The sequence below is a fragment of the Mastomys coucha genome, unplaced genomic scaffold (genome assembly GCF_008632895.1).
Source record: "Mastomys coucha isolate ucsf_1 unplaced genomic scaffold, UCSF_Mcou_1 pScaffold6, whole genome shotgun sequence".
NCBI classification, from domain to species: Eukaryota; Metazoa; Chordata; class Mammalia; order Rodentia; family Muridae; genus Mastomys; species Mastomys coucha.
This window is the reverse complement of record NW_022196912.1, coordinates 113,767,688-113,789,157: the sequence shown is the minus strand read 5'-3', so window position 1 is coordinate 113,789,157 and position 21,470 is coordinate 113,767,688. Positions and strand designations below refer to the sequence as shown.

General features: G+C 43.7%; 1 protein-coding gene across 10 annotated transcripts in view; it reads left to right on the top strand.

Annotated features, from left to right (window-relative positions):
- The window catches only part of Efcab11 (EF-hand calcium binding domain 11), a 239,261-nt gene that overhangs the window by 132,993 nt on the left and 84,798 nt on the right, over nucleotides 1–21,470 (top strand). The window contains exon 6 of one of the 10 annotated variants that reach the window (XM_031357436.1): nucleotides 15,532–15,847. The exons of 8 other annotated variants lie outside the window; for them this stretch is intronic. In XM_031357436.1, the coding sequence (XP_031213296.1) occupies nucleotides 15,532–15,796 (265 nt within the window). In that variant the 3' untranslated portion in view covers nucleotides 15,797–15,847. Of the gene's footprint in view, nucleotides 1–10,349; nucleotides 11,114–15,531; nucleotides 15,848–21,470 lie in introns of those variants that run through there. One more of the 10 variants, XM_031357442.1, reaches the window with a different exon arrangement.

Here is a 21,470-nt window from a genome sequence, read left to right as displayed (position 1 = left end):
GGGAAACTGGGAAAGGAGAAATCATATGACATGTAAATAAAGAAAATATCTAATAAAAAAGAAAGAAAGAAAGAAAGGTAGCTGAGGAAGCAGTGTTCTCTGTGGTCTCTGCCTCAAACCCCTGTCTTCAGTGCCTTCCTCCCCAGGTTTCTTTTAGTCAGAATATTTATGGGCTAGAAAAATGGCTCAGTGGTTAAGAGCACTGACTGCTCTGCCAGAGGTCCTGAGTTCAGTTCCCAGCAACCACATCGTGGTTCACAACCATCTGTAATGGAATCCAATGCACCCTTGTGATGTGTGCCTGAAGACAACTACAGTGTACTCATATAAATAAAAATAAATAGAATATTTATCACAGCAACAGAAAAACAAGCTGCAGCAATATTGGATAAATAATTCTGGGAAATAATTTTCCTTTCATTAATTCTGTCTTAATTATGGACACGTTAAGTAGACTGAAGGTAAAATGCCTAGATACCTACCCAATCTCATTTAACATATTTTGACATTTTGCCCTACTTAAGTCATATTGTATTTTCTTAAGAAATGAAATGTAAAATACATTTTTCCACTTTACCTAAATTATATACATCTTCTCCTGATAGTTTTTAAATTTTACTTTATTATTTTATAAGAGCTTTGTCTCTTATGTATGTGTGTGCTCTATGTGCGGGCCGGGTGCCTGAGGAGTTCAGAAGAGGTTACTAGATCCCCTGGGACTGGAGTTACAGTTGGTTATGAGCCTCTATGTGGGTGTGGGGAATCAAATCCCAGCCGTCCACAATAGTAACAAGTGTTTTAACATCCAACCCAACTCTCTAGAAGTACCCTCCTGATATTTCTTTTGTTTTGTTCCTGTTGTTGTTGTTTTGCAAGGGTATTTCTCTGTGTAATAAGCCCTGGCTGTCCTGGACTCCCATTGTTGAGCAGGCTAGCCTCAAACTCACAGAGATCTGCCCGCCTCCGCCTCTACTTCTGAGCACAGGGAGTAAAGGCATGGGCTACCACACCCAATCTTCCTCCTGATATTTCTAACAATGCTAGGACCTGTTTCATCTTCCTGCCTCCACCTCCTGGGTTCTGGGATGACAGGCCTGTACCACCACTCCTGTTTTGTGTGGTACTGGGATTAAACTCAGGGCTGCATGCATGGTAGGCAAGCATTCTGCAGTGAGCTACGTCTCCATTATTTCAGGCTTAATTACATCTCCATATATTTCAGGCTTAATACAGACTTGTCACTAGTTCCCGGCTGGGAGAGTCGTCAGTCTCACTAATCTTTTAGAAGAACTATCGCTCTGTTTCATTTTCAGTTTTTTCATTTTCTATTTCATTGATATGTCTGTTATTGTTTCTTTGTACTTAAGTTTATTTTGATTTATTTGCTTCACATGTTTTATTGTCTTCTAATAGCTATTTTAACCATTGGTTTTAATCTTTTCATTTTTTCCAGAAGCATTTAAAATATATATTTTTATTTCTGTTAGTCAACTTTTCATCAGTTGACAAAAGTGTCTAAAAAAAAATTAGCTTAAAGGAGGAAAATTTTTCATTTGATTCACGGTGAAAAGCTCTTGTCCATGGCCACTTGGTGGTAAAGAATAAGAGTATCATGGTAGGAAACACGGTGAAGCCACGTGCCTTACCCTCAGGATGTCAGGGATGCAGGGTGAGGTGCAGGAGACAGGATACACTATTCCAGGGCATGCTCCTCCGTGAGCTACTTCTCCAGGGCATGCTCCTCCGTGAGCTGCTTCTCCAGGGTATGCTCCTCCGTGAGCTGCTTCTCCAGGGCATGCTCCTCCGTGAGCTGCTTCTCCAGCTAGGCTCACCTCCTAGTTCTCACCACTTCCCAATCCGCTTAGTTGTGAAAGCAAAAAGCAATCTGCTGATGACATCAGAGCCTGATGCTGGAATCACGTCACACCCTCAAATTCTGGCCATAAATGTTGCTACACTGAGCACAGAGCCATCTTCAACACAAGAGTCTTTGAGGGAAATTTGAGCCCCAAGGAATGCTTTTCTCGCATGGCACAGGTGATCATAAATTACGGTTTCATTGCCATTTAATTCAGGATTCTGCATTTCTCCACGTGCTCTCTTCTTTGGTCCACAAGTTACTGTGAAATGTTGAAGGCTCAAGGTGTTGCTTGCTTAGCATGCAAAAAGCCTGGGGTTCAACCTTACCACATCTACAAATATACTTGCAATGTTTTCTATGTTTAAAATAGCAAGTCTACCTGCCCACTTTATCCAAATGTATTTTTCTGCTAAATTTGGGAGCTCTTATGTTAAAATTTTTGTCTCTTTTATTTTGTTGTGTGATATAAAGCAAGTGTATGTCCCTGTTGCTGAGCATGGTTAAGAAGAACAGCGGACATAGTGGCACATGCTGGGAATCCCTGCACTTGGGGAGGCTTAAGGCAGGAGGATAGAGAAGTCAAGGCCATCTTGGGGTGCATAAACTCGACAGTGCACTCTACTTTTTGCACTGAGATTTTCATATACTAAATCTTTAATTGCCTGTGCTCCTATTTCTAAAGTCTCTGCTTTGTCCCATCAATGTAGAGTTTTGAAGCCAGCCACATGTTTTTTATGAGGCTTGCTTTGTGACTCATCCTGCTGTCTTCTAGGACAAGTTCTTCCTTCCCTACATTCATCACTGGTATGAATTTCAGAGTGTTCTATGTAATAAAATACGCTGTTATATTACTTAAAATTATTAAATCTGTAAATTAACTTGAAATATTATGATGTTTGCAATATTTTTTCTTCCATAAAATGTTAATAGTTTCATTTCGCTTGGACTGATGCAACCTACTACCTTAGGTTACTGAGTAGATAGTCAATAAAAATGTGCTAGCACAGTTATAGTTTATCATCATTATAAATGAAATCTAGCTTTGAAATGAAAATTTTAATAGTTGTTACAGAAGTACATTTTTTTCTTATTTTTAGAATACGGTTTTGTATCTGAATTCTGAAGTTCCTAAAATTCCATATAGATCAGCATTTCTGGGCAGTCATGGGGTATTGCATCACACATCATCATGTTCAGGGGGTCATGTGTCACCAGCAGTCTTCCCTCTGTTGATTTTCCTCATTTGTTTTTCCTGCTTCTTACAATGTCAAGCCCTCTTAACAGCTTATCAAAGAAAACTCAGGATAAAGAGTATCTGTTATCTTAGATTCTTAGAAAGATCAAAAGTTCACATCCTCTCTGGGCATCAAAACAAGTTAGAGGCCAGCAAAGGCAACTCAGTGAAGGCCTGTCTCAGAGTACATAGTAAAGATGGGGCTACAGATATGGCTCAGTGGTAGAGTTATTGGCCTAGACTGGATGAGGCCCTGTGACCAGTCCCCAGTACTGGACTGAGGATGCTTTATATTTTGCTCTTATACCCTATCTGCTTGCATTAAGAGTAGCACTGGGCCAGGGATTAGTGCCACATGTCTTTAATCCCAGCACTCAGGAGGCAGGCACAAGCGGGTCTCTGAGTTCAAAGCCAGCCTGGTTTGTAGAATGAATGCCAAGACAGCCAGGGCTATACAGAGAAACTCTGTTCTTGAAACAAACTAACTAACTAACTAACTAACTAACTAACTAACAAATTATTTTAATTTTAACAGGTTTGTTTGCTTCCCAGAAATTCAAAGTCTGGAAAGTAATTTTTATTTTTCCCCCTCTGTGTGAGTCGGGGAGGGGTTGTATGGATGGATGGGGATGGGGGTGCCCTCCAATGCAGGAATGTGTGAAAGCCAGAGACTGATGTGGGGACATCTTCCTCAGTCACCTTTCTGCTTTGTTTCATGAGGCAGATTCTCTCACTGAACCTTACCGATGCAGCCAGACTGGCTAGCCAGCACACCCCCCACCTGTCTCTGTCCCACAGTGGTGGGATTATAGGCCCATGTGGTTTTGGGATCTGAACTTGATCAAGTCCTCAGCCATCGCTTCGCCCACTGGGCTGTCTTTCGCCAGCCCCCAAACTTCCTTTTTTATATGCCAATAATTGTTACAAGCACTCGCAAAACATCCAAAGAACAGCCTGCTTCCTGAGAGGAATGTGTTTCTTCTGTGGCTACTTTCCATTTTGACACACACTTTTCTTATTTTTAATCTTTTGTTCCAAACTTTGAAAGACTTCCCATTGGAGTGGATGCTGGTACTCACTGCCCTGGAGCTCCGGAGGACTTAGTGGTCCCCTGTATCAGCTCCATCTAAATCCACTCAATCGGATTCTCCTTTCCTCTTTGTTCTGCCTTTCTTGAATTCTGTTTTTCCAATTAAACTGGCAAATCAATCATAACAGAAGGCTCCAAGAACATAGTTCATTTCCTCACCTTTGCTCCCAGCTCTGATTTAAAGCTGTCTACGTAGTATTAATTAAGACAGATTTCATAATGAAATCCCTCTCATTATGGTATCAGTGCTGGGTAACCTCCAGTCTTGCTTAGGGCTCCTTTTCTAAGCATAATCCAACGTCTGTGAGGGAAGAACACAGTTGAGACCTCTAATGGAAACTTTTCTAATGCATGTTTGCCAAGGATTCTTCAAGCAGTGTTTTGAAATGTGCTGTGCTTTCTTCTCCCTCTCCTGAGTTATGAGAATGCTTTCCTGTGCTGTTGTGTGGAGCCCTGGGGAAGACATGTGATGTGGGGATTGCCAAGTCCAGGGCCGGGATCTTGATGACACACTCAGCCCAGAATACTGTATGGCTGTGAGAAAAGCTTTGGGGGTGACTGTTCAATAAAGTGATCCTGATTCCAGATTTATCCCGCCGCACGTTAGCTCAGAATGGTCAAGACGTTGGAAAAGGGGTGTGAGGGTCCTCCCTCATTTCTAGCCCCGTTGGCAGGAGTGTACATAGCTTTTGAATGGCTGGCAGAGTTCTACAACCTAGCTCTTCTTTTGTGTGTAAAGTGGGACCAAGATGGATTTTTGACATGGGTCTTAAGATCTCTGAAAGGCTAGAATTAATATCCAGGTAGAACACTGAGACCTCGTTTTTCTGTCTTAGTTGGGGAAGGAGCTTTGCACTTCTGGGACCAGCTTCATTTGTAAAATGCACAGTGGGCCAGGCTATTCTCTAAGTGTCTTGAAAGAAAAAATGGCTATGTATCATTGTCCTGGAGAGAGAGCTGGAACTTGAAAACAGAACGAGCAGGTTAGTACAAGCCTTTCTCCCAGCGTGGACGTGTGTGCTGGCAGGGGGGAAGCCTTGATCAAGGCTCCTTTTGGAGTCTAGAAGGGTGGGCACAGTGAAGTGCTGGAGACAGTTTACCTCAGGGCGTTTGTGCTGCAGAGATTAAACCACTGAGCAACTGAGCACACTCTAGGTCGTTTTTATGCCTGCAGTTTGATTCCAAATTTTTGCAAGTATTCTTAGTGATCTTTCTCTCGCCACCTAGAAACTAACTTCAGTGAAACCTCTAGTATTTATTACTAAAGAGTATCAGTGAGTCATAGAGTCAAGCTGTACAGTCTCTGAAGAAACTGCAACAGAAGGACATGCACAAACCCAGTCCCAAGACAGGATTCCTTCTCTGTCAAATGTTTCTATTAAAGTTCTGTCCGGAGCATCTTCTCTTTCATCCAGTCTTTATAAACTAGTATCATGTGAGACCCCTGAGTGCTGACAGCCTTTCCTTTCTTGTCCATCTCTCTCGGGGTGATTTGACCAAATAGGGATTTTTCCCTTAGCTGTCACTTTTAGACACAAAATGGGAAGAGATGTTTTTGTGTGTATTGTGGTCACAAGTGCTCCTTAGGGAATATTCCAGAACTAGAGGTAAGCCTGAAAGAAAACCAAAACATTCCTACCCAAGCAAGGTGATGACTGTTCACATTTGGTACTTTCTTCTTTCCTATGTCCAAGTTTTCTGTTGTTAAAATAAGCAAGGGTTTTGTGCACCATGCCTTTCTATCATTTGTCAGATTTACTGTATAAATAGCTCTACAATAAACATATGTTCCTATTTTTTCTGATTGTTTTCTCAGAAGTTTCTAGATGCTGACATACAGCTTTAGGGAGCTGGCCTTACTTTATCATCGCTATGGTCTGATGCTTCTTGCCCAGCAGCCTGATTAATAGATCCCACCACCCAGCCCCAAAGCACGCTCCTCTCCCCATTCTCTTGCCAATGATAGGTCCTTTTTCACCTTTCAGATCTTTGCTAACTTAACGGGAAAATATTATTTCATTATTGTGTTTCATTTTACTAATTATAGGTAATATTAAAAGTGTTCACATGCCTACTAGCCTTTTCTCTTCCCTTTTTTTTCTATCTGTTATCTCCATTAGTAGAATATTTACCAGTATTTATTTTTAGTTTTAATAATTCTTTGAGAATGTGTCTTGGTTGTATTTATCACCCACTCCTCCCAGGTCCACCCTCGCCCCTCCTACCACTTCCCATCTCTCTAATTTTGTAAAAGAGACTATCTTATAGCCGATATTACAGTCCTCGGGCTCCACCCGAGGACTCCACACTCTCTCCACCCCCTGAGCCTTAAGTGTAGATTCTATGCTATAAATGCATCTTGTGGGGTGGGGGCACCCCACAGTCAGATGATCCCTGCATTGTGAACAGTTGTAGATCTCTATAGTAGTTTCTGTCTGCTACAGAAAGGGGTTTCCTTGAGGAGGGGTGAGAGCTACACTTAGCTGAGGATAACTGTTAAGAGTGTGGACAGAGATTACACTGGTTTAGGAAAGTGGCAGTGTTAGGTCCTCCTTCAGGTCCCATGGCTCACCAGCCATAGGCACTTGGCTAATTGTACAGTGCCAGACATAAACGTGCTCCTACTGAGTGGGTTTGACCTCCAGTTAGGGAGCTGTTGGTCATCCCCAGTAGAGAGGTTGCCACTATAGAACCTTCAGGAATGTCTTGCATCGCTGGCATTGTTAGAGTTCATAGATGTTGCATCTGAATAGGACTATTGATGGCTTTTCTCCCTTGGGAGGTTGCACAGCTCCTTCCTATACTTTGAGAACTTTTCCTCAGGTCAAATTCAGAGCAGTTCCTACAAGTCCTATAGCCAAAGTTTGTGGTGTGTTCAGCAACAGGATCTTCTTCCCTGCTTTTTTCTGGGGGGCACTAGGGGCAGCAGTGTTAGCCTATATTGTTTAGGGATCTTTTGGACTCCCATAACCAACAACTTGAGAGCAGGTTTCCCATGCCTGGCACCACTGGGTGTCAATCTATGTTTGGGAGGAATGAATATATGTATATGTATATGTATATGTATATGTATATGTATATATATATATGTATGTATATATATATATGTATATGTATATAATGTGCTTTTAAATAACATACTTCCCTGTGGCTTTTAAAAACATTATTACTGTTATTTATTCCTCTTCCTTCTTGTCCTCCCTCCTCCCTCCCCAGGTAAATCTCTGCCACTGGCTTTTCCCACTGGCCCTTCCATAGTAGCCATGTCTTACTAGTTTCCTCTTCCTGTTTTCTTTCTTTTTTTTTTTTAATATTTATTTATTTTGTATATGAGTACACTGCAGCTGTCTTCAGACACACCAGAAGAGGGCATCAGATCTCATTACAGATTGGTTGTGAGCCACCATGTGATTGCTGGGAATTAAACTCAGGACCTCTGGAAGAGCAGTCAGTGCTCTTAACCGCTGAACCATCTCTCCAGTCCCATTTCTATTTTTATTACAACTTGATTTCTAGTTTATTACTTTCATCTCACTTTTACAATGACTTCTTGATAATTTACCTTTTTTATTTTATTACATTGTTATTCATTTTATTTTTATGAATGCGTATTGTGTGGGCATACTTGTGCTACAGTCTGTGTGTGGAAGTCAGTGGACAGCTTGCAGGAATCAGTTCTCTCCTTCCACCACGTGGGTCCCAGGAGCAGAACTCAGCTCATCAGGCTTGGCAGCGAGCCAAGCCGTCTCTCCAGCCCATTTTCACTTTTTGTTTGCTCCAGTGTGCAGTCTTTGCCGTCACAGTTTATTCTGTCACATTTTCACTAAGAAAGTTTTCCTTGTCTTACTAGATTACAATTCACTTCCTTTTCTTGGTTGATATGAATTTTAAAAGTGTTTAGCGCTTTCATGTATTTGAAATTCATTTTGGTACATACTGTGGAGTGAAGAGCTAAACACTTTATTTCCAAGTAGCTGTAACTGGCCAGTTTTTCATGAGAGAGAGAGAGAGACAGACAGAGAGAAAGAGAGAGAGAGAGAGAGAGAGAGAGAGAGAGAGAGAGACAGAGACAGAGACAGAGACAGAGACAGAGAGAGAGGAGAGAGAGAGAGAGAGGGAGGGAGAGAGAGACAGAGACAGAGAGAGACAGAGAGAGAGACAGAGAGAGAGAGAGAGAGAGATAGAGAGGAGAGAGAGAGAGAGACAGAGAGAGAGAGAGAGAGCATATGCATGTGTGTATGATGTCTCTTACATGCTATTGAGTTAGCTTTGCTTTTTTGTTTTGTTTTCAGTTTTGGTTTTTGTTGTTGTTTTGGTTTTGGTTTGGTTTGGTTTGGTTTGGTTTGGTTTGGTTTGGTTTGGTTTGGTTTGGTTGTGCAAGGCAGGGTCAGCCTGTGTTTTCATTCAGTTTTTTTTACATATGTGATGACCCGTCCAAGTTGTTCTGCTTTTATACCTAATTCCTGCCCCAGAAACACTCACACCCCACCCCCTCATCCTAGGACATGTTCTAGAACCTGATTCTTTATTGTTCAAATCTCTCTCAGCTCTGCTCACCTGTTTGTTTTCCAGATGAATGATAGAGTTGGGTAGTGGTGGTGCACACCTTTAATCCCAGCACTTGGGAGGCAGAGGCAGGCGGATTTCTGAGTTCAAGACCGGCCTGGTCTACAGAATGAGTTCCAGGATAGCCAGGGCTACACAGAGAAACTCTATCTCGAAAAAAAAAAATGGTAAAATCATTTTGTGTAAAGTTTTCATGAACTCCCTTTGGGGTTTTGATGAAGATGCATTCAAGCTATAAATTGATTGAGAAGAATCTGGCATCCTTCCACTGTCCAGTCCTCCCAACCCAGAACACGTACTGCACATCCTGTTACACTTAATTTTTTAGTTTCCTTTCCATAAGTTTGATGCATTTTTTTTATTAAGGTGTTCCCAGATTTTTTATTTGGAGTACTTTTTGTAGAACTGGAGCCCTTTCCTTCTTTTGTGCAGATCAGTGTTTTGAATGGCACTTTGTCCACAGTGTTTGCCAAGTGCCGGCAAGCCTGTAACCAAAAAGCATCCCCCTTCCTTTCCCAGCTCATGGGCACCGAGCTGCAAAACAAACCACGCTTAAACGTATTTTCCTTTTATACACAATAAAGCTGAGGTCATGAACAGAAACCTGGTGTTTTAAGGACCATCCTGCATGTTAGGAGAGTGAGTACTCTAGGTGGAGAGTTCCAAATGGCCGTGCTCTTTGCAGCAGAGACTTGGAAAACTTAAAATTACCCAAAACTACATTCATTCTCTTCCTCGTATTAGTTTGCTGTGTGGTTATAACAGATTACCACACAACTGAAGGCTCAAAACAATGAGGCTTTGTCACCTGTTGTGCTTGAGTGATAGCAGAAGCAGGCCACCAAGCCTGTGTCACTCAGTCACTTCCACTGGCTTCACCACGTACCCCCCGACGTGATGTGGAGTTTTGTCTGCTGCAGTCACAGGCTCTCTGTCCTGGTCCATGGTCAGTCACCAGTACTCTGGCCCCCAGTCACACATTGCATGTCCCAGGATTACAAGGTGGGGAGGGCAGAGTGTTTGGAGTTCAGCAAGTGATGCAGTCAGGACAGAATGTCAGACCCTAGCTTCTTAAGCCAGCCACAGAGGGGAGCTGTCTAGACAGCGGAAGTGGGGCAGCAAGGTTGGCAGGGGAGCATGCTGGGTGTGGGATCAGCTGAGGATTGGCCATTGCTCATCTCCTGAGCAAAAGCCATGGCTAGGACAGCGGGTGGTATGTGGCAAAGGGGTAGTTGAGTGTGCCACACTGTGGGCTGATGTACACACATCCTGCATGTCTCAGGTCTTTTTTGTTAGGTTATTGAAGTTTGATATGTCTAACATACAGTGTCAATAGTTAATTTCTCATTTTACCATATTCTGCTATGTGTCTTGATAAGTGTGGGAAGTCCAGGCGTTTAGTCACTCCTAATGTCTGCTGGTTGCTTATTTGTACAAAGTGTGGAGTCCTTCCATCCTGACAATGTTATCCAGCATGGAATCACTGTGGGTAAGACCCATGCCTGCCCTATATAGCAAGCATCTGATAGTTCTCTGGGTATGTCTAGACTGAGTTGATATAAAGACCTGCCTTGAATGTAACAGCCACCATTCCACAGGGTGGAATTCCAGAAAGGGAAGTGAGCTGAGCACCACCATTCATCTCTGTCTGCATCCTGACTGGATGCCATGTGACCAGCCACCTCAGGCTCCCAGGCTCCCGACACTGTGACCGTCCTGTCATAATGAATCTCCTCTCAAACTGTGAGCCAAAAATAAGCTAGTCCTTTCATGGCTTCTGTCATGCACAGCAACATGGATGGAAAGTTGTACTTCTGTTCCCCCATCCATAGACTCTTTCTATACATCCGGTCATGTATTCAACACGTATTCATCAAACACCACTGTGTACCAGATGCTGGGCTGAGTCCTGGGCACAGTACAGTGAGGAAGGCTTCTGTTACTTCTGTCCACTGAGCATCCCATAGGAGATAAGGGAAATCACTAACAATCACAGAGATGGCCAGCCCTCGTGGACTGCCACGATATCAAAAAGCCAAGCTTCCCTTATCTGCACACCATGGGATGAGAACAACGCTCTGTAGAGCAGCTTCCTAATGATTATGGTGCTAGTAATGGATCTCGGGGAAACAGGGAGACATTTCCATTTCCTGTATTCCTTAGGTTTTGAAGATTTCCTGAAATTGCTTTCCAGTCTTTCTCACTGCTACTGAGTAGACCATATTCTCTAGAAAGAAAATGTCTGGGGACAGAACATACCAGGAGACAGGTGACTGTTGGGACCTGCCCAATTCAGACTCTTTCCCCAAATATTTGGCAGTTCCTCCATCCCCTCATCAAAGAAACCAAACAAGCAGAATTTCCTCTTCCACAGTCTCTTGGTTTTTGTTTTTCTGAGACCCTCATACTCAATTGCTATGCCTGTGTGCTTGAGCATAATGTAAATACTTAATTTGTTTAATAAATATCCTGAAATGGCCTCTTGGAGTTGTTACTGGAAGGGCACGAACCTTTTAAGTCACTTAGCCAGCACAGATCAACACTTAATGTCCTTAATGATGAGCGTGATCTTTTTTAGTGGCTGAAACGCTCCATAATCAATGATGTGGCCCTGCCTGGAGGCAGGAGAAACTAGATAATGGGCAGAAAATGTCATGCTGGATCGGGCCAGTAATTTGAATCCCTGAAATCGGTATTAGTGTGGCAATTTATGGGAGAGCAGTTTCTTCCCAAGGCTAGGAAGGGCCCCCCAACATCTCTAATGTCCCTTAGTGATTTACACATTATTGAAACCCCTGGTGAGCCAGTGTCTGTTCTCAGCCTAAAGCCGCTGAGACTCTTGCTCTCACAGGCAAGTGCTCCTCCAGCCTAGCAGGAAGCTTAGTGCTAAGGCTGCAGGGCAGAGGCCTGTCTGAGTGGGGTGCAGGGATGTCATCCGCCATCTGAGACTGCCCTAGGCTACAGTTCCTTTTCCTCCTCCACCTCCATACGAGCTCTAAGAATTATTGAGTTATTACAGAAAACAAGTCCGTGCCTCTAATCTCAGCCTTTAGGAGGCTAGAAGGGAGCGTCTTGACTTTGAGACCAGCCTGGGCTGTATGTCAAGATTAAAATGAGGGATAGTGGCACAGCACGATGGGGTGACACTTGCTTAGCTAGTTCAAGGTCCTGAGTTCAGCTAGAGGGAAGGGGGGTCTACCTATTAAATTAAGAAGCATGTCCAGGGGCAGGTCTTTGAGTGTCCCCTCTTGCGCTCTGACGGGGACCCTCGATTTTATCCTGAGATGTGATTGGCCACATCACATTCCCGTGTGTTTCATCATTCTCTAAATGCTCATAATGCCCTCTGACCTCTCGCCTTTCTGGGCTGCAATCCTGTTAAAAGCCCGTGGTCATCCCATTTGGTGTGACTTTTTGGTAACAGGGAGCCTTCATTAATAGAGTACTTGTGATAATTTGAGGGAATTGTTTCATTATGAACTATGACCCCATTTCATGTTGTTTATTATTGTCTGCAGGCCCAGAACTTCTAAGTGCTAGGAACATGCTATAAATGAAACATAAATAATGTATTATAATTATGCTGAACTAAAGCCAAGTCTCCTATCAACCCGGAGGATGCACATCCTCGAGATATGGGCTGAAATGTAAAATCTACCTTCCCAAATGGATTATTTAAAACTAAAGTACAAACTGTTTTTTAAAAATCTTAATTTTTATAGATTCTTATATTCTTCTTTACTGGGACTGGGCTGGGGCGGAGCTGGGAGTGGGGGCAGGGCCAGGGTGGAGATAAAAATTGACTTCACAAAGTTCTACAATAAATTTTCTCTAATCATGCTATGCGGAACAAGCCACTTGGGTTTCTGGTGAGTCCTTGCTGACTCCTGATGAGAGTGTCTTTTAGAATTTGGCCATTAGTCCCTGGGGGACAATGATGTCCTAGACCTTCCCTTTGAAACATGACATTTTAGTAGCATCTCATTGCCAGGTCTCCTTGGAATTATAGGGAGGCTGGAAACGTAGAGAGGAAGGGAGAATTTTGCTGACAAGCGGGCTCTATCATTGTGTGAGTTTAGCAAACTCAAGCTAAGCTCCCACTCCCAGTGTCTCATGTGATGTCCACTGAATCCATGTCATATTTCAGAATGCTGTCCCTGATTATTACTTGCTGACTTGTATGACTTTTAGATTTGATTCATTACACCTCTTTTTTAAAACACAACTAAACAAACACAAGACTTCTACTATTCTTCTATTGCATCTTCTTAAGAATGCATTCTACTTGAAAACATTACACAACCAGAGAAAATAAGCATTGTTTGGCAATTATGCCTTTTTCTGACTTCCAGGACAATGTACTTTTGCAAAGTGAGCTTCCCACCAAACAGCAGCTAACATTAGTGTTATTAGCAGGGCATCTACAAATGGCTCAGTGTTTGTGGTTCACATTTCAACTTCAACTCTATTTGGTTGCATTAGTAAAATCAAGCTCATTAGGCTGTATTCTTTGAGCCCGTCTCTGAGCCCCTGAGCCCCACTCACACTCCTCGCTCCCGCCTGGCACTGTGCAATCTTTCCTGCATTACACTTGAAAGTTCAGCTCATTCTGAAATCTCCAGTCAAGGATGTGAACTTGTTGCTCTCAGGGAGGTGGCATCTGTGCACTGAGCCATTACGCCATCTGTTAAAATGGTCAGAGTTCGTTCTGTTGCCTCCTTTGTGGGCAGACTTGGACTGGGAGAGCATGTGTTATTGAAAACATAATTTTCCTCATCATTATGCTTTCTTTCTAGCCAGATCACAACCTGCTAGAAATCTATTGAACACAGAGTGAAAAGCTCTCCAGAATAGCTGTTCTTAAGAGATTAAATGATTGCCATCTCTGTCCCATTTCTTTTATCTCATAATCAAGTTCAAGATGACACTAGATATCTCAGCTGAAGTGATTATTTGAAATAAAAATGGCTTTATCCCGTCTGCGCTTCCCAATGCCGGGCCTTTTTTCTTTTCATTTGCATTTTTATTTGTAGATGGTTCTTTAGGACCATGCAGCAGGCCCAAAGACTGCACTTACTGTTTTTAAATGACTAACTGAAGTTGGGTTGCCTTTTTAAATGTTCTGTATTCAAAGACACTGACTACATGGCAAAGATCTGGTTCTAACTCTTCCCATTTCAGAGCTAACTCAGACTTTATCATCTGGTCCAGCCACTTATATTGACAAGTGGGGAGCAATTGACAAGTAGGGAGCTAAGAATCTGAACTGCTAAGAGATTTATCTAATGGTCACAAAGCTTTCTCCAAGGTTACAAAATCCCAGGGCAGCCTCGCTGAGACTAGAGCTCCTATGTGGGCAGCTTCTACTGGACCATACTGCCCTCTGGGATAGTCAGAGGAGGCCTGGCATGGACCTTGGACAGAAAGAACTAGTGACCCAAAAGTACAAGAAACCAATTTTTAAAAAATCATTAGTTCAAGATGATGTGTTGACTTGCTACCGGCTCCTTAGGGCAGCCTGCGCTCTCCTGTTTCTTACATCACAGTTTCCCTTCCAGAGAACTGAACTGAAAGGACAAGATAACATCATGTTTGTTAGCAACTCTGCTGAAACACTTGCTACAGAAAGCATATCAGACTGCCAGACGTGGTAGTTTGGGCCACATATTGATTGCATTTATTCCCAGGCCCACAAGCAGTCAATAATTGTCTAAACTTACATTAAAGAACTTTTTTTTTCCTTTTGAGATATGCCTAACTTTAAATATTATCCCTCAGTCTTCAAACTATGTAATAAGGAAAAAAGTGAGTCTTTTCAGATAAATCACTCTGCCCACCAGGCTTGAATTTCCCACGCACTTTTCCCTTTGCCCAGTCTGGAGGATCTACTCTGTCACTCTCTAAGAGGAAGAGCTGCATATTAAGAACGATACTTAGGGGCTGGGAAAGTGGTTCAGCAGGCAAGAATACTTGTGCAATCATGAGGTTCTGAGTTCAAGGCCCCAGAACCTACCTAGAAAGCCAGGGATAACCTCAGCACTATAGGGGGTGGCGATGCAGAGAAAGAAGATTCAGTGGGGCTTGCTCTCTGCCAGCCTGGCTCCAGGTTCCTCAAGACACCCAGTCTTGAGAGAATGAGGCAGAGAGTGACAGAGCAGGATACCCGGGTGTGCACATGTGTGTATATGCTACATACATGTCACTCACACAAACACCTACAGATAAAGTCTCCATCCAGGTGAGATGTGACTTAGTAGAGTGCCTGTCTGGTCTGTACAATGTCTTGGATTCCATGCCCATCAGTACCATATGAGAATCCAGGCATAGTAGCTTGTGACCATAAGCCCAGGACTTGGAAAGTGAAGGCAGGAAGATAAAGAAGTTCAAGGTCATCCTTGGCTATATACCAAAATGAAGGTCAACCTGGATTATATGAGACTCTGACTCAAAAAAGAAAAAAAAAAAACCCACATGTCAAAAGCAGACATCATAACAGCTGCACCCAGCAAGTTTGTTCTTTAAATTACAGATCTGAAGAAAATAGTCCACAATCTTGAGATAACATCTATGGAGAAATTTGAATGAGAGAATCTTTCACAAAGATGATGGTAGTCCCCTTACCCATGGCTTTACTTTCCCTAGATTTAGTTTTTCAGAACCTCAGCCCAGAGATATTAAATGGAAACTCCAGAAACTCACAGGCTCTTAGCAGCACGCCTCTCTAGTAAAGCACCAAATTACTAGGCACCCGTGCTGTGGAGTCACCCGCTTGTCCAGCAGAGCCACCCGTGCTGTGGAGCCACCCGCTTGTCCAGCAGAGCCACCCGTGCTGTGGAGCCACCCGCTTGTCCAGCAGAGCCACCCGTGCTGTGGAGCCACCCGCTTGTCCAGCAGAGCCACCCGTGCTGTGGAGCCACCCGCTTGTCCAGCAGAGCCACCCGTGCTGTGGAGCCACCCGCTTGTCCAGCAGAGCCACCCGTGCTGTGGAGTCACCCGCTTGTCCAGCAGAGCCACGCTGCTATATGTAGCTCAGGAGAAGCAATAACTGTGAGTTTAATAAATGAATTTGTGAAATAAATTAATAGTGGTCCCAACATGTGACGGTAATAATGGTGGCCATTTCATCATGATGCATCGTTATCAATGTGCTGTTACACTGTTCACTGCTGTTGTTACTCTCCCTTATAGTACCTAGTTAGACACCTCCATAGATACTTATAAGCTCAAAACGTAGAATACAGAGGGCTAGGTGTTGTCTGTGTTAGGGGCTTCCACTGGGGGCCTGAGAAAATATCCACTCCAAACAAGTAGAAGGCTACTGTATATTTATTGTCTCATCTTCCAAGGTTTAGACAAGATTGAAGACAAGATACTGGGTATATTAGAGTGATTTCACTTGCAAATGGTAAGGAGTCTTTTACAAAAGGCTTGAAATACCAGGGGATTTATTGGGTCAGTGAATAAGAATCTCCACACAGGACAAGCTTCAGGTAGGTTTTAATTATACTATAGCTCCCTTGACTGTTCTGAACCTTCCCATCCAAGTGAATAGCTCCATTTTAGGCTGATAATAGCCACTTAAATGTCTGTGTACTATTGGATGCCGGGGCTGTATGGAGACTTGCATAGAAGACTTGTTATGGATGGAAAAGCCTGGCATGAGAGCAGACCTCCCCTTCACATCCCAGATGTCCAAACTAGAAGAAGCCCTCAGCTTGTAGACAGACTCTCCAAGCTCTCTCTTCTACATTCCACCTATCACTGGGGGCCGGGGTGGGGCTGCGGATGCCAGGTATTAGGTGGCATAAGCCAATCAATTGTAGAACCAGGTCCTGTGGTAAGAAGGAGGGTAGGATTACAGTAATTGACTTAGGCCAGTCCAATTGCATGTCTAGAACCTGAGGTTGGGATCTGTCCCACTTAGGTTATAGCTGCTACACAGCCATGTGGGCAGCTTGGGTATTGGTAAGTAGCTATTGGCACCTGCTTTGTTATTAGTCCACTAGCACTTGGTACTAATGAGGCCCAGCATTCCCTGGCCTCTGATATTCTCTATTCTTGGTCTGGTCTGGGCTCCCTTTTATCATTCATACATAGGTCATCCAACAGGTCCATTTAAACCTGCTCAGTCAGTTCTCACCGGTACCTCTCTCTCCCAAATAGTCCTGCAAGGATCTTATATTCAGGTGTGTGTTGTCTTGATGATGTAGGGATCCTTAAAGGCTTACCATTACTCTTTGTTGTTGACAGACTAAATGTTACTGAGTAGATGTGTATGTGGCAGCAATGAGAAGTCTGCTGGTATGATTTTCTCTAACTGTCATCTCAGTTGTCTACAACTTCAAACTTGAGCTGTCTTTGTAAAGGCAATATTTAATTTGGTCTAAAAGGCATTTCAAAAATAGCTAAAGATGGATCTATTTCAAGTCCTGAGATCCCTTTCAACTGAATAAGAATCCAAAATGATGCGCTCTTGCTGACGGCACTGTAAACACACCATTCAAACGAACTTCATGTCCCAAAAGAAACCTTCAGCTGTCTTAGCCTGGATCCTGCTGAAAACATAGCCTGTGACAAAGATTTGAGTTATTGTCAAACAAACTGAGGGGAGAATCAGCACAAGTGTCTCTTATCAAGTTCAGTACTATAGTGAGCTATACTAGAACTGCCTGTGAACCAAAAACAAAGACCTCAAAGTTGACTGTCCAAGAGACAGATTAATAGCATATCCCAGTTTATGCCCTGAATCCTGTTGCCTGATGGGCCAAGGATGATCCGGAAGGGCTTTAAAGCACTGCCGCTGCCTCCTCCTCCTCCTTCATCTTCCTCCTCTTCCTCCTCCATCTTCCTGCTCTTCCTCCTCTTCTTCATTTTGTGTTTGTGTGTGCATGCACATGCCAGGTGCCCACACAATCAGTCCCAGGCAAATAGCTGTAGATACATGGTGCAGGGCATGGCTGAAGCAAAGTGTTTCCAGCAATGGTGTGAGTAATAGTGGGGTGCAGAGCCTAAGGGGAGTACACAGGGGGCCAAGAGTATAGTGAAGAGATCACATCTGCCAGTCACATACAAGCACAGAAAAGACCAGAAACCATCCCATATCTCTTTAATCTTCCCTGTGTATCAGAGTGGCTTTTCTTAACGTGTGTCTTTAAAAAGGTAAAATTAATAAACACATTACCAAGGCAATTGCTGCAGAGCCCTGCAGGACTCTCATCAACAAAGAGGCGAGCTCACCAGTGGAGAGAAGCGGCAGGGTCCTCATAAGAGAAGGCTGCTGTGGGGGAAGCTGTCATTACTGCATCTTCAATTGGCTGGTCCTCTCTTCCCCAGCAGGGGCTCCTTGCACACTGGGTAATTTTTACTCTTCCTGTTCTGTCAATATGACAGTTTTGTCCCTAATAGAGTGGCAGTTTTGACTTTCCTTTAAATTATTCCACGTAGAACCAAAAAGAAAGAGGCACACATTCTCTCTCACTTTCCTCTTTTCCAAAACTGCCCCCCATAAAAAGTTTTCTCATTTAAATTTTTGCTTCCACATTGAATTTCTCATTCATGTTTTAAGAAAATCAAATACAGTGTCAGCTTCTAAAAACTATGCTTGATGACGGCAGTGACTCACATAATTACTGACTGTCAGTGTGTTTGCTGGGAACACAGACATGTCTGGCAGCCCTGCTTCCAGCAGCAGGAGCAGTGGGTCTTCACTGGGCTCCGTTTCCCATCTGAAACCTAGTATTGGCCAGACACAGTACTAGGGCCATTCTTTGCATCTCCATCCAGGAAGCACGTGCCTCAGGTGACACTCAAAGCACTTGAGAAAAAGGTCATTAAAACGATTTCATAATCTTTTGTGTGTGTGCATGTGTGTTTGATGTATGCTATGTGTGCATGTATGTATGTATTATGAGTGTGAGTGTGGGCATATGTATGCTCTAGTACACAGGCATAGATCAGAGGACAGCTTCCAGTATGCATCTTCACCTTCTTCCTTGTTTGAGGCAGGGTTTCTTTCCTGTTGCTGTTCACCACTGTATGTACCAGGTGACCTGGCCTCCAGGTTTCCAGGGATCCTCCTGTCTCAGCTTTATATGGGTTCTGGGATTCAGACTCGGCTCTTCATGTTCCTATGTCAAGTGCTCTGTCCACTGAGACATCCCTCGGCCATGACAATTATTTTAGTACATGTGGATTTAGCTAGATTGTTCCCAATTATTACCTCAAACGATGGCTCCTTTAGCTCAGTGTTCTGAACCAAGGATGGCTTGGCCTTTTTTCCTGCTCCTGCCCCAGGAATACTTGGCAATTTTTGGAAATATGTTTAACTGGCATAGGGCAGGGCAGGGAGAGGGTTGTTCCACTGATATGTAATGGATAGAGGCCTGGGATACTGCTAAACCTCCTCGGTGTAGAGTCGTGCTCTGCTGCAACACAGCACTCTAGTACAAACCCATCTCTGCTGAGGTTGGGAAACCCTGTTCTAGCCGATGAGGCTTTGCACACTCAGAAACAGGCTATTTGCTAGGTTTAGCGCCATCTTCCTTGAGACTCCTGCTCCATGAGAGCGAAGTGGCGGAAGAAGAGAATGCGCAGGCTGAAGCGCAAGAGAAGAAAGATGAGGCAGAGGTCCAAGTAAGCCAGTTTGTGCACCCACGAAGCCCGCAGAACCAGAAGTAAGGGATGCTGAGGGCCAAGACATTGAAACAAGTTGTTGGGCTGTGTGCTGCTGTCGGTAATAAGTCTCCATAGACCTGGGACGTCACCTCGCCGAGATCATCTGGGAAAATGACTGCTTCTCTTACAACCAAAACTGGACCTTTGGCATTCTGGACTAGTTCTGTTCTCTTGTGACCAAGTGTAACTCATGTACAATAAATCCTCTTGCTGTCAGCTGAAGAATCAAAAAAAAAAAAAAAAAAAAAAAAAAGAAAGAAAGAAACAGGCTATTTGTTTGGGATATTCAGACTAAAGAGAGAAACATATCATGCTAAAGGACACTTTAATGTTGTCACCATTTTTGTGTGCGTAGGCATGCACATGAAGACCAAAGGTCTTGGGTGTGGGCCTCACCTTCTACCTTGTTTGAGACAGAGTCTGTTTGTTATTTGCTGCCAACCCACAAGATTTCCTGCCATCTTTCTGTCTCTGCCTCTCATTTCCTTGAAAGGGCACTGTGGCTACAGATCTGTGCTACTGTGTGGGTTCTGGTCTCCTGCCCGCACAGCAGCTCCCTTACCCACTGAACCATCTCCTCAGCCCGTAAGCAATGCCCTAAGACAGAATCACCCAGCACCCGTCATCTCTAATCTAGTTAGCATATAACCTCTAACTTCTACTCAAATGAGTGTAGATATTTATAGGACAGCAGTTGGAATGACGGTACTAGCATGCATTCTTGTTTCCAGTTAAAAATGTCACTTTCATAGTCTTTATGCCATTCTCAATAAAGAACATCACATTGTTTTAATGTAATACAATCTATAAGCCTCTCTTGCTTTGATTCTTTGTTTAGTTGCTCTTTCTTCCTTGAGTAACTTTAGAAAAGCTGGCATTCAAGTCTGAGATCTGCCTTTGGAAACCTGCCAAGAGTTACTCTGAAATGATTTTACAGCAAAAACAACTTTTCAAGAAATAAAGTGTTTTCGGGGTGTTCTAAGAAATGTTTCATATAAGAAACCGTACTTTAGAGAAGCACTATTTACATTTCTTTATTAAAGTAAGAACTCTTGGGATTGGGTAGACAGCTCAGTTAGGTGCTAGCCTTGCAAGCTTAAGCTCTCAAGGACCTGAGTTCAATTCCCAGAACCCATGTGAGAGAGAGACAGAGACAGAGACAAACAGAGAGACAGAGAAACAGAAATACAGACAGAGACAGAAGCACAGAAAGAGACAGACGACAGAGAGAGGGAGGGAGGGAGGGAGGGAGGGAGGGAGGGAAGGAGGGAGGGAGGGAAGGAAGGAAGGAGGGAAGGGAGAGAGGAACAGGCAGTGTGGTGACACACATTTAAAATGCCGGCACTGGGGAGGAGGAGACAAGCAGACCCCTACAGCTTGGGTAGTTAGGGCCCCAGCGCCCCAAACCCAGGTGTCAGTTTCCAGCCAGTGAGATACCCTGTGAGATAAAAAGGTGGGTGTCACCTGAGAGCATCTGGCCCTCAGCTCAACCTCCCATGAGTTAATTCAGTATATGGACCACATGACTCCCTGTGTGCCTTTGCTCAGACTGGTTGCTCCTCGGCCCTCTCAGCCCCTGACTCCAGGCACATGCCCCTCAAGCTCCTCACCGCCTGTGTCTATCAGAGCCCTGGGTGGTCAGAAAGAGAAACAGCATCCAAGGTTCATCCTCCAGCCTCCAAGCACACCTCCACACACATGTGCACTCACGGATGAACATACACACAAGTTACCTTGTGTCTCCCCACCCCCAACAGATTAATAGACAGCACTGTGGTCTGCCCCATGAGAGATCACAGTGGGAAACCCTGGCTTGCCTGAGGCCCAGACCTCCATCTCTGGTTAGGGAAATACCTAGTCTGACTACCAAATGCCATACCACATCACCAGGAGCCAACTTCGTAAAGGAGAAAAAATCAATGATTCTCGTGCTCAGGAAAGTAACTGTAGGGCACTTTTTATTGTAACACAGTGGGTGGAAGAATGCTTGTGTTATAAGAATGAAACATTGACTGGGTGGTCTGTCCAGTCCTGCCTGAAAGTCT